Below are 15896 nucleotides of genomic sequence, written 5' to 3'. Positions count from 1 at the left end.
GGGAAGAACTCGAGGCCATGCTCGAAATGGGCATCGTCGAGGAGTCCCACAGTGACTGGAGCAGCCCGGTGGTCTTGGTACCCAAGGCCGATGGGTCGGTCCGGTTCTGTGTAGACTATAGAAAAGTCAACGCGGTGTCTAAATTCGACGCGTCCCCAATGCCTCGTATTGATGAGTTGCTCGATTGGCTAGGCACGGCTCGTTTTTACTCAACACTGGATTTAACAAAGGGTTATTGGCAGATCCCCTTGACTCCATTATCCCGAGAAAAAAAACGGCCTTTTCCACACCGTTCGGCTTACACCAATTTGTCACACTTCCTTTTGGGCTGTTTGGGGTGCCCGCTACATTTCAGTGGCTGATGGATAGGGTCCTCCGCCCCCATGCCACCTATGCGGCCGCCTACCTCGACGACATTATTATCTATAGTAATGACTGGCCGAGGCTCAAGATCAAAAAGGGGGTGAGACAGTTCCTGGGGCTGGCTGGCTATTATCGTAGGTTTATACCTAATTATTCAAACATCACCAGCCTGCTGACTGATCTGACTAAAAAGGGGGCACCAGGTCCGGTCCAGTGGACAGAGCAATGCCAGCGGGCTTTTTCTAAGGTAAAGGCTGCACTGTGTGGGGGGCCACTTTTACACTCCCCTGACTTTTCTCTCCCCTTTATGTTACAGACGGATGCGTCGGACAGAGGGCTGGGGGCTGTTTTGTCCCAGGAGGTGGAGGATCGCCCAGTATTGTATATCAGTCGCAAGCTGTCGGTGTGTGAGGGGCGCTACGGCACCATTGAGATAGTGCCTGGCAATCAAGTGGGCAGTCCTTGCCCTCCATTACTACCTGCTGGGATGCCCTTTCACCCTCTGTTCGGACCACGCGCCCCTCCAGTGGCTCCACCGCATGAAGGATGCCAGCGCACGGATCACCCGTTGGTATCTGGCACTCCAACCCTTCAACTTCAAGGTAATCCACGGGGCGGGGGCACAGATGGTCGTGGCGGACTTCCTCTCCTGTCAAGGGGGGGGGGAGTTGGCTGCAGGCCGGATGGCCGCCCGGCCTGAGTCGGGCGGTGGGGGTATGTGGCAGCTGGGGTGTGGTCAAGCATCGGTCTGTGACTGGAGGGCGGAGTCAGGGAAGGTAAGTGGCAGAATCACTACACCTGATGTTAATTAATGTTTGTGTGTCTTCCCCAGTGACCGCGCCCTATTTAAGAAGAGAGAGAGAGAGCAGATGGAGCTCTCTCCCCAACCAGACGACTGATGTGTGTGCGTGTGTTTGAGTATGTGTGAGAGTGAATATAGAAGCTGAAAAGCTAAATAAAAGAGTTTTGTGAACTCAGTTCTGGCCTGCCGTCCTTCTGTGCTCCACCCACCTACACGAACTGTCACAACAGGTTTTTAGCTTTCTCCTGAAATGTTTTCTTTTATTTCTTCCTCCTCAGGGTAGTAAAACTCGCTTTCGCTCTGAACACTGTCGTTATCACTATCCATGCTGTAAAATTAATGCTATTCTCCTGAGAAATGCTGGAAAAAATTAAGGTTTTTGATAATCTTATAAATCTTATAAAAAAAAAGATAAATGTTGACACAAATTTTACTATGTTTGTTGTTGTTGTGAACGAGCGAGTCACCAGGGGTCCGTAACTTGGGTCCGTACCGTAGGATACGGACCCACTCACCAGCCAATCAGAGCGCAGGATTTGGACCGCGAAAAAAATAATTTCCTACATTTCGCTCCATTGATGTTACTCCCACTGACTAGATGTGCACTGTCAAAATGGTGAACCAGTTCAAAATTTAAATTCTTTTGATTAACTTGCGTATTTATTTGTGGATGTTTCCATATAAAGAACATTACACAGTGGTGCAAAGATATGAAGTTTATCTTCATGTGATGAATGTATATATCATGAATGAGCGAAGCGATATGTCAGTCATACGTAGCGAGGCAGGCAACAGCATGGTACATTGTACATGCACAGGTCAAAGGTTGCTCTGACGTAAACAACAAACATGGCTGCCTCCACTGAGTTTATGCCAAGATTCAATTTTAACGCTTTTAGTTTGGAATTTTTTTGATGAGGGATATAAATCAAATATACCATGCACTGAGAGGCATTGGTAATTATGAATTCTCTTTGGTGACTGGCATAGTACTATTTTCTTTGGGGTTGCACCACTCACAAAATAGTACTGTGCCAGTCACCTCAGAGAATCCATAATTTCAACCAGAGCCTTTCAGTGCAGCATGTACAGTGTCTTGCAAAAATATTCATCCCCCTTGGTGTTTGTCCTGTTTTGTTGCATTCCAACCTGGAATTAAAATGAATTTTCTGGGGGGTTAGCACCATTTAATTTACACAACATGCTTACCACTTTAAAGGTGAAAATTGTTGATTTATTTTGACACAAATAATAATTAAGATGAAAAAACAGGAATCTGGAGTGTGCATAGGTACTCACTCCCTTTCATATGAAACCCCTAAATAAGAGCTGATCCAACCAATTCACTTCATAAGTCACATAATTAGTTGATTAAGATCCACCTGTGTGCAATCAGTCAAAGTGTCACATAATCTGTCACATGATGTCTGTATAAAATCAACCTGTTCTGGAAGGACCCTGACTCTACTACACTACTAAGCAAGTAACATGAAAACCAAGGAGCCTCCAAACAGGTCAGAGACAAAGTTGTGGAGAAGTATAGCTCAGGTTTGCATTATAAAAATATCCCAAACCTTGAATATCCCATGGAGCACCATTAAATCCATTATAGCAAAATGGAAAGAATATCACCACTACAAACCTAACAAGAGAAGGCTGCCCACCAAAACTCACAGACTGGGCAAGGAGGGCATTAATCAGAGATGCAACAAAGACACCAAAGATAACACTGAAGGAGCTGCACAGATCCACAGTGAAGATGGGAGTATCTGTCCATAGGACCACTTTAAGCCGTACACTCCATAGAGTGGGGTTTTATGGAAGAGTGGCTAGAAAAAAGCCATTGCTTCAGGAAAAAAGTTAGAAAACACGTTTCCAGTTTGCCCAACAGAATGTGGCAGACTCCCCAAACACATGGAAGAAGATTCTCTGGTCAGAGGAGACTAAAATTGAACTTTTTGGCCATCATGGGAAATGCCATGTGTGGTACAAACCCAACACTTCCCATCACCCTGAGGACACCATTTCTACAGTGAAGCATGGTGGTGGCAGCATCATGCTGTGGGGGTGTTTTTCATTGGCAGGGACAGGAAAGCTTATCAGGATTGAAGGAAAGATGCATGGCACTAAATACAGGGCAATTCTGGAGGAAAACCTGTTTGAGTCACCCAGAGGTTTGAGACTGGGACGAAGGTTCACATTCCAGCAGGACAATGACCCTAAACGTACTGCTAAAGCTACACTGGAGTGGTTTAAAGAGAAACATGTAAATGTCTTGGAATGGCCTAATCAAAGCCTAGACCTCAATCCAATTGAGAATCTGTGGCATAACTGGAAGATTGCTGTACACCAATGCAACCCATTTAAATTGAAGGAGTTAGAGCAGTTTTGCCTTGAGGAATGGGCACAATCCCAGTGGGTAGGTGTGCTAAGCTTATAGAGACATACCCCAAGAGACTTGCAGCCAAAGGTAGCTCTACAAAGTATTGACTTTGGGGAGTGAATACCTATGCACACTCCAGATTTCTGTTTCTTTTTTTCATCTTAATATTGTTTGTGTCACAATAACATTTTTTTTGCAACTTTAAAGTGGTAGGCATGTTGTGTAAATCAAATTGTTCTAAACCCCCTCCCCCCAAATCCATTTTAATTCCAGCTTGTACTGCAACAAAACAGGACATACACCAAGGGGGATGAATACTTTTGCAAGACACTGTAGTCTCACTCTCATGCAGTTAGTGTGTATGCGCTGACAGAAATCTTTTATAGTACTCAGCTACACAGTTGATAAATTAAATGTGTATTAACCCTGCACCTTTGCAAAATTGCTAGTTATGGTACAATAGTGGGGAACAACAAAAACAATAATGTTATTATTATTATTATTATTATTATTAGGGTGTCAGGGACACCAGCCTCACCGTTTCTCCCCCTCCACCTGGATGCCCACTGACTGATACTGTGGCAGACCTTTAGTCTCTGCTTCTGAGTCTGTGACTGCTTCCACCTAGATAAAGGATCAGGAGAGAAAAAAAAAAGAGAAAAGGAGAGAAATAATCAACAAAGTGATGAAACGTTTGAGGGCTCCTGAGTGGTGTAACAGATGAGATTTTTTCTGATATCAGGACATTGCGAGTTTGAATTGCATCAATGCCACAGTCATCCATGTCTGGACGTTCAATAGAAAATAATATGCCCTGCTCTCTGGGTGGGAAGGATGGCATTACTCTGTAGCATTACTCTCTCACTTGTTGATTAATGGGTCATACTCGTGGGCAAGCAAAAGGCAATTTGCACTGTCCTAGACTTTGACTGCTCTATGATGTTGGATGAACAGTAGGTTATGCTTCCTTCGAGACATATGCAGCCCTTATCCTCGATGATAGGGGAGAACTGGCTAGTGGGTGGGAATTGGCAATAATCAGACAAAATGTCTTCAAAAACAGAGAAAACATTCAAACAGTTTTAATTTCTCCCATTAGTGCCAGATGAGCTGGTCAAGGTAGGGTAAGTACATGTGGATGATAGATAAGAGATGTGGGGCTGAACAATGTGTCTTGATCATCAGTGATCCTGAGGGAATTAATAAATAAAAAACCCCACAACATTAGTCACAAAAATTGTAAAAAAAAAAAAAGGAACAGTGGTATTGTGTGCTCAGTCGCCTGAGGAAAGGAGATATGATTAAGCATTCAAAATTACAATATAGTATACCTTATACTGCCATTACATTTGCTAATTTAGACAAAACTATAAGATCCTTATTTTTAAAGATCTTACAAAAAACATCTTCACTTTGCAACTGCTGCAGACAGTGACACATTTTTATATTAGTCGTATATTACATATTATTCTATCCACATTCACTGGATATGAGTAATCACGTGCTCTGATTGGCTACTCCACTATGAGGATATCAGCTCATATACCATGAGTAGAGAAAAACAAAATGGCAGCACGTATCAAGTCAGATTGTGGCAGCGGGGGCGTGGTCAAGCACCGGTCTGTGACAGGAGGGCGGAGTCAGGGAAGGTAAGTGGCAGAATCACTTCACCTGAGAGCAATTAACCTGTGTTTGTGTGTCTTCCCAGGGACCGCGCCCTATTTAGGGAGGGAGAGCGAGAGCAGAAGAGATCTCTCCCGAGCCAGACACCTGATGTGTGTGTGTGTGCGCGTGTGTCTGGTTTAAACCGATTGTGTTCCCTGAAAAGTGGAAGCAATAAAACGATTTGTTGAACCTGATCTCTGTCCTGCCGTCCTCTGTGCTCCACCCACCCCTAGGGAAAGCTACAGTGGTGCCGAAACCCGGGAAATGGAGCACCAACCCAGCAGCCCCATGGAATCCTCCCCGTTCACCGACCTGGTCCACGCCCTCGCCACGGCTCAGCAAAGCCAGCACCAGGCGCTCGTCACACTCCGAAAGGAACAAGAGCGGCGCTTCGATGCCCTGGTGCTGGCCCAGCAAGAAGATCGCAAGGCGTTCCGGCGTCTCCTCGCGTCGGCGGGGCCCACCAGCGCTCCGGCCGCGGGCCCGTCTCCCCTCACCTTAACTAAGATGGGCCCGCAGGATGACCCCGAGGCTTTCTTCACGTTATTCGAGCAGGTCGCTGAAGCCTCGGGGTGGCCGATGGAGCAGCGCGCGGCGCGCCTCCTCCCCCTCCTGACGGGAGAGGCGCAGCTGGCTGCACTACAGCTCCCCGCCGATTGCCGGCTGGCCTACGCCGACCTTCGCTGGGCTGTCCTTCAGCGCGTGGGGCGCACGCCGGAGCAGCAGCGCCAGCGCTTCCGCGCGCTGCGGATGGAGGAAGTCGGCAGCCCGTTCGCGTTCAGCCAGCAGCTCCGGGACGCCTGCTGGCGGTGGCTGAGGGCCGAAGATCGCGACGCCGAGGGAATCGTCAATCAGGTGGTACTGGAACAGTTCATCGCCCGCTTACCAGCAGGAGCCGCGGAGTGGGTCCAGTGCCACCGCCCGGCGTCGCTGGATCAGGCAGTCGAGCTGGCGGAGGATCATCTGGCGGCTGTCTCGGCGGCAGGACAGCAGATGTCGACATCTCTTCTCTCCTCTTCTCATTCTCTCTCTCTCTCCCCTCCTTCTGTGTCCCGTCCTCGCCCCATTCCCCCACCGCGGAGGCGGGGGCCGGCACCACCCCTGCCGGCCCGCCGCACCCGCGGTGCCCTCCCGTTTCTCCCTTCTGTGTCTGTCTCTCCCCCACCTCAGGTGAGTGAGCCCCAGAGCACCGGTGCAGAGGGGAAGCCCGGGCCGGTTTGCTGGCGCTGCGGGGAACCGGACCACCTTCAACAGCAGTGCACAGCAATGGAAGTGGGCGCGGTGGTTCGGATCCCCGACGCGCCAGAGGCCGCCCTCGATCGGGCCGGAGCGTATCGCATACCGGTGAGTATCCAAGGGGCTACATATCAGGCATTGGTGGATTCTGGTTGTAATCAGACCTCAATTCGCCAAAGCCTGGTTCAAAACGAGGCATTGGGGGGAGCACAAGGGGTGAAGGTTTTGTGTGTGCACGGGGATGTTCACAGCTACCCTTTGGTGTCGGTCCATATTATTTTCAGAGGGGAAAAATTTATAGTGAAGGCGGCGGTTAATCCTCGCCTTACCCACTCGTTAATTTTGGGGACTGATTGGCCGGGATTTCGGGGTTTAATGACGCGCCTAGTAGAGAGTGGGTCCTGCCAGTTGACAGGGGGAGGTCCCGGTGTCGTTTTGGCGGGAGCAGCTGTCGCAGAGCCGTCTACGTCATCTCCGCGTCAGGGTGAGGAGCCACCGGCTCCTCCTCTCTCTATTGGGGAATCCCTCGCGGATTTCCCATTGGAGCAGTCGCGAGACGAGACTCTGCGGCATGCGTTTGACCAAGTGAGAGTAATCGATGGTCAAACGCTCCCGCCGAACGCCACCCCGCCCTTCCCCTACTTCGCGATTATGAAGGATAGGTTATACCGAGTGACGCAGGACACTCAAACTAAAGAGCGAGTCACGCAGCTTTTGATTCCAAAGAGCCGCCGGGAATTGGTATTCCAGGCGGCTCACTTTAATCCCATGGCTGGACACTTAGGGCAGGATAAAACACTAGCCCGAATAATGGCCCGATTCTATTGGCCGGGGATTCGCGGCGATGTCCGTAGGTGGTGTACGGCATGCCGCGAATGCCAGTTAGTAAATCCAGTGGCCATTCCAAAAGCGCCATTGCGCCCTCTACCGTTAATCGAGACCCCGTTTGAAAGAATTGGGATGGATCTCGTCGGGCCATTAGATCGGTCAGCACGAGGGTACCGCTTTATATTAGTTCTAGTGGACTATGCAACGCGATACCCGGAAGGCAGTGCCTCTGCGCAATATCTCAGCACGCAGTATTGCAGAGGCACTCTTCCGCGTCATCTCCCGAGTTGGAATCCCGAAAGAGATTCTGACTGATCAAGGCACTACGTTTATGTCACGAACACTACGCGAACTGTATGGGTTATTGGGGATTAAGCCGATCCGCACCAGTGTGTATCACCCACAAACGGACGGTTTAGTAGAACGGTTCAACCGCACCCTCAAAAATATCATTAAGAAATTCGTAAGTGAGGACGCACGTAATTGGGATAAGTGGCTCGAACCCTTGCTGTTCTCAGTGCGAGAGGTCCCTCAAGCCTCCACGGGGTTCTCCCCATTCGAATTATTATATGGGCGTAAGCCGCGCGGCATCCTGGACGTGCTGCGGGAAAATTGGGAGGAGGGACCTTCTCAAAGTAAGAATGAAATTCAGTACGTTATGGACCTGCGCGCAAAACTCCACACGCTCACCCACCTAACTCAGGAGAATTTGTGGCAGGCCCAGGAACGGCAAGCCCGCCTGTACAACAAGGGTACGCGCCTTAGGGAGTTCACACCGGGAGATAAAGTACTCGTACTCTTGCCCACGTCGAGCTCCAAATTAATCGCCAAGTGGCAAGGACCCTTTGAGGTCACACGGCGAGTCGGGGACGTCGACTATGAGGTGAGGCGAACAGACAGGGGTGGGGCGCTACAGATTTACCACCTCAATCTGCTCAAACTCTGGAACGAGGAGGTCCCCGTGGCGTTGGTGTCGGTAGTTCCGGAGAAGGCGGAGCTGGGGCCGGAGGTTCAAAAAGGGGATTTGGCATCACGTACCTCTCCGGTCCCCTGTGGAGACCACCTCTCCCCGACCCAACTCACGGAGGTCGCCCAGTTGCAGGCCGAGTTTTCGGATGTGTTCTCGCCCCTGCCCGGTCGCACTAACCTCATAGAAGACCACATAGAGACACCCCCGGGGGTGGTAGTGCGTAGCCGCCCTTATAGACTACCCGAACACAAAAAAAAGGTGGTTCGGGAAGAACTTCAGGCCATGCTCGAAATGGGCATCGTCGAGGAGTCCCACAGCGACTGGAGCAGCCCGGTGGTCTTGGTTCCCAAGGCCGACGGCTCGGTCCGGTTCTGTGTGGACTATAGAAAAGTCAACGCGGTGTCTAAATTCGACGCGTACCCAATGCCTCGTATTGATGAGCTGCTCGATCGACTAGGCACGGCTCGCTTTTACTCGACACTGGATTTAACGAAGGGATATTGGCAGATCCCCTTGACTCCATTATCCCGGGAGAAAACGGCCTTTTCCACACCGTTCGGCTTACACCAGTTCGTCACACTTCCGTTTGGGCTGTTTGGGGCGCCCGCTACGTTTCAGCGGCTGATGGACCGGGTCCTCCGGCCCCACGCCACCTATGCGGCCGCCTACCTGGACGACATTATCGTTTATAGTAACGACTGGCAGCGGCACCTGCAACACCTGAGGGCCGTCCTTAGGTCGCTGAGACGGGCGGGACTCACGGCTAACCCAAAGAAGTGTGCGATTGGGCGGGTGGAAGTACGGTATCTGGGCTTCCACTTGGGCAACGGGCAGGTGCGTCCCCAAATTAATAAGACAGCAGCGATTGCGGCCTGCCCGAGGCCCAAGACCAAAAAGGGGGTGAGACAGTTCCTGGGGCTGGCTGGCTACTATCGTAGGTTTATACCTAATTATTCGGACGTCACCAGCCCGCTGACTGACCTCACTAAAAAGGGGGCGCCAGATCCGGTCCAGTGGACGGAGCAGTGCCAGCGGGCTTTCTCGGAGGTAAAGGCTGCACTGTGTGGGGGGCCACTTTTACACTCCCCTGACTTCTCTCTCCCTTTTATGTTACAGACGGATGCGTCGGACAGAGGGCTGGGGGCCGTTTTGTCCCAGCAGGTGGAGGGGGAGGATCGCCCGGTCCTATACATCAGCCGGAAGCTGTCAGTGCATGAGGGGCGCTACAGCACGATCGAAAAGGAGTGCCTGGCGATCAAATGGGCGGTCCTCGCCCTCCGGTACTACCTGCTGGGGCGCTCTTTCACCCTCTGTTCGGACCACGCGCCCCTCCAGTGGCTCCACCGCATGAAAGATGCCAACGCGCGGATCACCCGTTGGTATCTGGCGCTCCAACCCTTTAATTTCAAGGTGGTCCACAGGCCGGGGGCGCAGATGGTCGTGGCGGACTTCCTCTCCCGTCAAGGGGGGGGGGGAGTCGGCTGTGGGCCGGACGGCTGCCCGGCCTGAGTCGGGCGGTGGGGGTATGTGGCAGCGGGGGCGTGGTCAAGCACCGGTCTGTGACAGGAGGGCGGAGTCAGGGAAGGTAAGTGGCAGAATCACTTCACCTGAGAGCAATTAACCTGTGTTTGTGTGTCTTCCCAGGGACCGCGCCCTATTTAGGGAGGGAGAGCGAGAGCAGAAGAGATCTCTCCCGAACCAGACACCTGATGTGTGTGTGTGTGCGCGTGTGTCTGGTTTAAACCGATTGTGTTCCCTGAAAAGTGGAAGCAATAAAACGATTTGTTGAACCTGATCTCTGTCCTGCCGTCCTCTGTGCTCCACCCACCCCTAGGGAAAGCTACACAGATATATCACTTTTTGTTATCAAGTATTTAAAAGAAACAGAAATAGCTAAATAAAAGAATATAGTCCCCCCATATCTCCTGTGCCACACTCCAGCCCAGTCAGTGGCAGTAATGCACCTCTAAGTTGATTTGCCAACCGCCAAAAAAAGAAAATGGCGGACCATGTTACTGAACCAACTGGGGATGAAATAAAACCTCTACTCGAAAACAAAACCCCAAAAAATACAAAACTAAAAAAGCAACAAAATATAGAATGAAATTATTTGATGGTGAGAACATATCTTTTTATTTTTCAAGAATTATTATTGCATTTTTTCACAAATTGCTACTGTCATTTTGCCAGTTTGTTTACATTCTAAGCGGAAATGATTTTGTCGGATGTTTTGTATAAAGTTTTTTTTATTTATCAAATTTGCAAAAAATAAAAATGCTCTGTTTCTCAAAATCCACTGAATATGGATAGAATAAAACAGATATTCCACTCAATCTCATCGTACATGACTTATAGCCAACTTGGTACGCTGTGCCTCATTGGCTATCAGTGCATATACGTATGACTCAATTTCATGGAATAACTGTTAATTATATAAACACAGCTACTCATTCATATGTTTTACTTTATTTTGACTGTAGAACAACACTGAAGACATCAAAACTATGAAATAACATATGGAACATATATGGAATGATGTAGTAAACAAAATAGGTGTTAAAAATATGTATGTTTCATATTTTAGATTCTTCAAAGTAGCCACCATTTACCTTGATGATGCTTTGCACACTATTGCCATTATCTTAGGGTAGTATCTCACTGGGCTGCGACAGCCTGCAACTAGTTGGAGACCCAACAATTGCGATAAAATATGCGAATTAGCAACAATTTTCACTTGGAATCACACTGAATTGATATTTGCATATTTTATCGCAGTCGTTGTGTCTCCAACTAGTCGCAGGCTGTCGCAGCCCAGTGAGATACTACCCATACACTCACACTTCCTGTCTCACGGAAACTGACTTGAGAAGGGTTCGTGATGGCTTTGCGACACCAGCAACGCATTTGTGGCTATTTTGAGAGAAATTGTGTCGCACAAGTTTTTTGAACATGTTCAAAATTTCAGCGATGAAGGAGCGACACTTTGCGACTCATGTGAGGAAATTGAAAAGCCCCGCGAATGTTTCAAGACACTTTTGAAACTCTCTCGCGAATGACGTTCGCAATTTGTCGCAAGCTGTCGCAGCCCAGTGAGATACTGGCTTTAACCAGCTTCATGAGGTAGTCACCTGGAATGCTTTTCAATTAACATATGTGTCTGGTCAAAAGTTAATTAGTGCAATTTCTTACCTTTTTAATGCAGTTGAGAGCATCAGTTGTGTTGTGTCGAGGAAGTGTTGGGATACGGTAAACAGTCCTATTTAACAACTGTCATAATCCTTATTATTTCAAGAACTGCTAAAGTAAGTAAAGTGAAATGACAGTCAGTCATTACATTAAGACAAAAGGTCAGTCAGTCCAGAAAATTGCAAGAACATTGAATATATATTTATGCTATGATGGTATGATGAAACTGGCTCTTATGAGGGCCATGCCAGGAAAGGAAGACCAAGACTTACCGCTGCTGCAGCCTCACCAATTAATATCACCTCATATTAGAACCTACAGTACATGAATGCTTCAGAGTTCAAGTAGCAGACACAGTTCAACATCAGCTGTTTAGAGGAGACTGCATGAATCAGGCCTTCACGGTCGAATTGCTGTGAAGAAACCATTATTGAGGGAAGTAGTATAGTCCTGGGTATGACTTTAAACTGCAACTGGTGGTGGTCTCAGGTCCGGGAGGACTTGAGTATTGGGGAAAGTGGAGTTATCCCTTAACCACCATTGCTCCCAGGTCCGTTCTGACCCGGAGTGGTAGCACCTGTCTGGGTTCCAGCTATGGGTTAAATAGTACATCACCAACAAGACGCTGGCAGCAGGGCGCTTTTCAGTGCAATGTGGCAGATGAACCCAACAGGGTCAATGGCACACCACCAGATGGCATGCGGAAGAGCCACTCAAATGACCAATGAATGACATCACTCAGCAAGTCAGTTGTCACTGCAGGGCAACTTCTATACCTGTCAGGTCTGTGGCACTTTTGTGCACCACTTGGCATCAGGTCTGGAGGTCCAGAGAGACATGATGGGGGCACGACATCGTTTGTCAACCTTACTATGCAAGGCACTTCATCAGGAGAGGAGCTCTGGTGCGGACCTTGCGGCCCATCTCCGTTTCTGTGCACCGTAATGAAACGGTCATCATTGCTAGCGTTAGACAGCTGCCGATGACGACTGAGGGAAGTCAATAAGAAGAGGAGAAATGCTTGGACCAAGAAACATTAGACCAATGGAAATATGTACTTTATTCTAATTTGAGAATAAAGTAATTTATTTATATCTAATTTGAGATTTTTGGTTACAACTGCCATGTCTTTGTGAGATGCAGAAAAGGGGAACATATGGTATCTGCACATGTGGTTCCCATGTGAAACAGGGAGGAAGAGATGTGATGGGGAACAGGGAAGCCATGGCCTAGAAGCAGCTTTGGGACAAAAAAAGGTTGCAGGTTCGGTTCCCAAGACCAGCAGAAATGGCTGAAGTGCCCTTGAGCAAGGCACTGAACCCCTAACTGCTCCCTGAGCTGCTCTGGGTATGTCCTACATCTCTCTGGATAAGAGCGTCTGCTAAATTCCTGTAATGTAAATATAATGTAATGGTGTGGTAGTGCTTTGCTGGTGATGCTGTGGGAGATTTATTAAAAACTGACAACAATTTTAGCCAACATCACTACCACAGCATTCTGCAGTGACATGCTAGCCCATCTGTTTTATGCTTAATGGGACATCATTTGTTTTTCAACAGGACAGTGACGCAAAACATACCTCCAGGCTATGTAAGGGATATTTAACCAAGATGGAGAGTGAAGGAGTGCTGCATCAGATGACCTGACCTCCACAATCACCCGACCTCAACCCAGTGGAGATGGTTTGGGATGAGTTGGACCGGAGAGTGGAAGAAAAGCAGCAAACAAGTGCTCAACATACATGGGAATTCCTTCAAGACTGTTGGAAAAACATTCCATGAGAATGCCAATAGTGTGCAAAGCTGTCATCAAAGCCAAAGGTGGCTACTTTGAAGAATCTAAAATATAAAATATCTTTTTGTGTTCACTTTTTTTTGCCTACTACATAATTCCGTATCTGTTATTTCATAGTTTAGATGCCTTCAGGATTGTTTTACAAAGTAGGAACCCCCCCCCCCCCCCCCCCACACACACACACGTGTGTGTATACTAGTGCATCTCAAAAAATTAGAATACCATGAAAAAGTTCCTTTTTTTCCATAATTTAATTCAAAAAGGTAATCTTTCATATATTCCATATTCATTACATGTAAAGTGAAATATTTAAAGCCTTTTTTTTTTATTTTGATGATTATGGCTTATAGCTCATGAAAATCAGAAATCCAGTATCTCAAATTATTAGAATATTCCCTAAGATCAATCAAAAAAAGGATTTACAATACAGAAATGTCCAACTTCTGAAAAGTATATTCATTTATACACTCAATACTTGGTTGGGGCTCCTTTACCATGAATTACTGTATCAATGTGGTGTGGCATGGAGGTGGTCAGTCTGTGGCACTGCTGAGGTGTTATTGAAGCCCAGGTTGCTTTGATAGTGGCCTTCAGCGTACAACCCCGATTCCAAAAAAGTTGGGAAAAGTACAAACTGTAAATAAAAACGGAATGCAATGATGTGGAAGTTTCAAAATTCCATATTTTATTCAGAATAGAACATAGATGACATATCAAATGTTTAAACTGAGAAAATGTATCATTTGAAGAGAAAAATTAGGTGATTTTAAATTTCATGACAACAACACATCTCAAAAAAGTTGGGACAAGGCCATGTTTACCACTGTGAGACATCCCCTTTTCTCTTTACAACAGTCTGTAAACGTCTGGGGACTGAGGAGACAAGTTGCTCAAGTTTAGGGATAGGAATGTTAATCCATTCTTGTCTAATATAGGATTCTAGTTGCTCAACTGTCTTAGGTCTTTTTTGTCGTATCTTCTGTTTTATGATGCGCCAAATGTTTTCTATGGGTGAAAGATATGGACTGCAGGCTGGCCAGTTCAGTACCCGGACCCTTCTTCTACGCAGCCATGATGCTGTAATTGATGCAGTATGTGGTTTGGCATTGTCATGTTGGAAAATGCAAGGTCTTCCCTGAAAGAGACGTCGTCTGGATGGGAGCATATGTTGCTCTAGAACCTGGATATACCTTTCAGCATTGATGGTGTCTTTCCAGATGTGTAAGCTGCCCATGCCACACGCACTAATGCAACCCCATACCATCAGAGATGCAGGCTTCTGAACTGAGCGCTGATAACAACTTGGGTTGTCCTTCTCCTCTTTAATCCGAATGACATGGCGTCCCTGATTTCCATAAAGAACTTCAAATTTTGATTTGTCTGACCACAGAACAGTTTTCCACTTTGCCACAGTCCATTTTAAATGAGCCTTGGCCCAGAGAAGATGTCTGCGCTTCTGGATCATGTTTAGATACGGCTGCTTCTTTGAACTATAGAGTTTTAGCTGGCAACGGCAGATGGCATGGTGAATTGTGTTCACAGATAATGTTCTCTGGAAATATTCCTGAGCCCATTTTGTGATTTCCAATACAGAAGCATGCCTGTATGTGATGCAGTGCCGTCTAAGGGTCCGAAGATCACGGGCACCCAGTATGGTTTTCCGGCCTTGACCCTTACGCACAGAGATTCTTCCAGATTCTCTGAATCTTTTGATGATATTATGCAATGTAAATGATGATACATTCAAACTCTTTGCAATTTTACACTGTTGAACTCCTTTCTGATATTGCTCCACTATTTGTCGGCGTAAAATTAGGGGGATTGGTGATCCTCTTCCCATCTTTACTTCTGAGAGCCGCTGCCACTCAAAGATGCTCTTTTTATACCCAGTCATGTTAATGACCTATTGCCAATTGACCTAATGAGTTGCAATTTGGTCCTCCAGCTGTTCCTTTTTTGTACCTTTAACTTTTCCAGCCTCTTATTGCCCCTGTCCCAACTTTTTTGAGATGTGTTGCTGTCATGAAATTTCAAATGAGCCAATATTTGGCATGAAATTTCAAAATGTCTCACTTTCGACATTTGATATGTTGTCTATGTTCTATTGTGAATACAATATCAGTTTTTGAGATTTGTAAATTATTGCATTCTGTTTTTATTTACAATTTGTACTTTGTCCCAACTTTTTTGGAATCGGGATTGTATCTGTATTTTTGGGTCGGGTGTTTCTCATCTTCCTCTTGACAATACCCCATAGATTCTCTATGGGGTTCAGGTCAGGCAAGTTGGCTGGCCAATCAAACACAGTAATATCATGGTCAGCAAACCATTTGGTAGTAGTTTTGGCACTGTGGGTAGGTGCTAAGTCCTGCTGGAAAAGGAAATCACCATCTCCAAAAATCTCGTCAGCAGATGGAAGCATGAAGTGCTCTAAAATCTCCTGGTAGATGGCTGTGTTGACTTTGGACTTGATAAAATACAGTGGACCAACACCAGCAAATGACATGGCACCCCAAATCATCACAGACTGTGGAAACTTCACACTGGGCTTTAAACACCTTGGATTCTGTGCCTCTCCACTCTTCCTCCAGACTCTAGAACCGTGATTTCCAAATTAAATGCAAAATGTACTTTCATCTGAAAAGAGGACTTTGGACCACTGAGCAACA

The 15896-nt window shown here is 47.2% G+C and overlaps 1 protein-coding gene across 1 annotated transcript in view; it reads right to left on the bottom strand.

Moving 5' to 3' along the window:
- The window catches only part of dlgap2b (discs, large (Drosophila) homolog-associated protein 2b), a 194083-nt gene that overhangs the window by 34885 nt on the left and 143302 nt on the right, over positions 1–15896 (bottom strand). The window contains exon 6 of the mRNA XM_060917902.1: positions 4087–4172. Within this exon, the coding sequence (XP_060773885.1) occupies positions 4087–4172 (86 nt within the window). The remainder of the gene's footprint in view (positions 1–4086; positions 4173–15896) is intronic.

This window comes from Neoarius graeffei, chromosome 3 (assembly GCF_027579695.1).
Source record: "Neoarius graeffei isolate fNeoGra1 chromosome 3, fNeoGra1.pri, whole genome shotgun sequence".
Taxonomy (NCBI): domain Eukaryota; kingdom Metazoa; phylum Chordata; class Actinopteri; order Siluriformes; family Ariidae; genus Neoarius; species Neoarius graeffei.
Note: the sequence above shows the minus strand (reverse complement) of the source record. Positions and strands in the feature narration are given on the sequence as shown.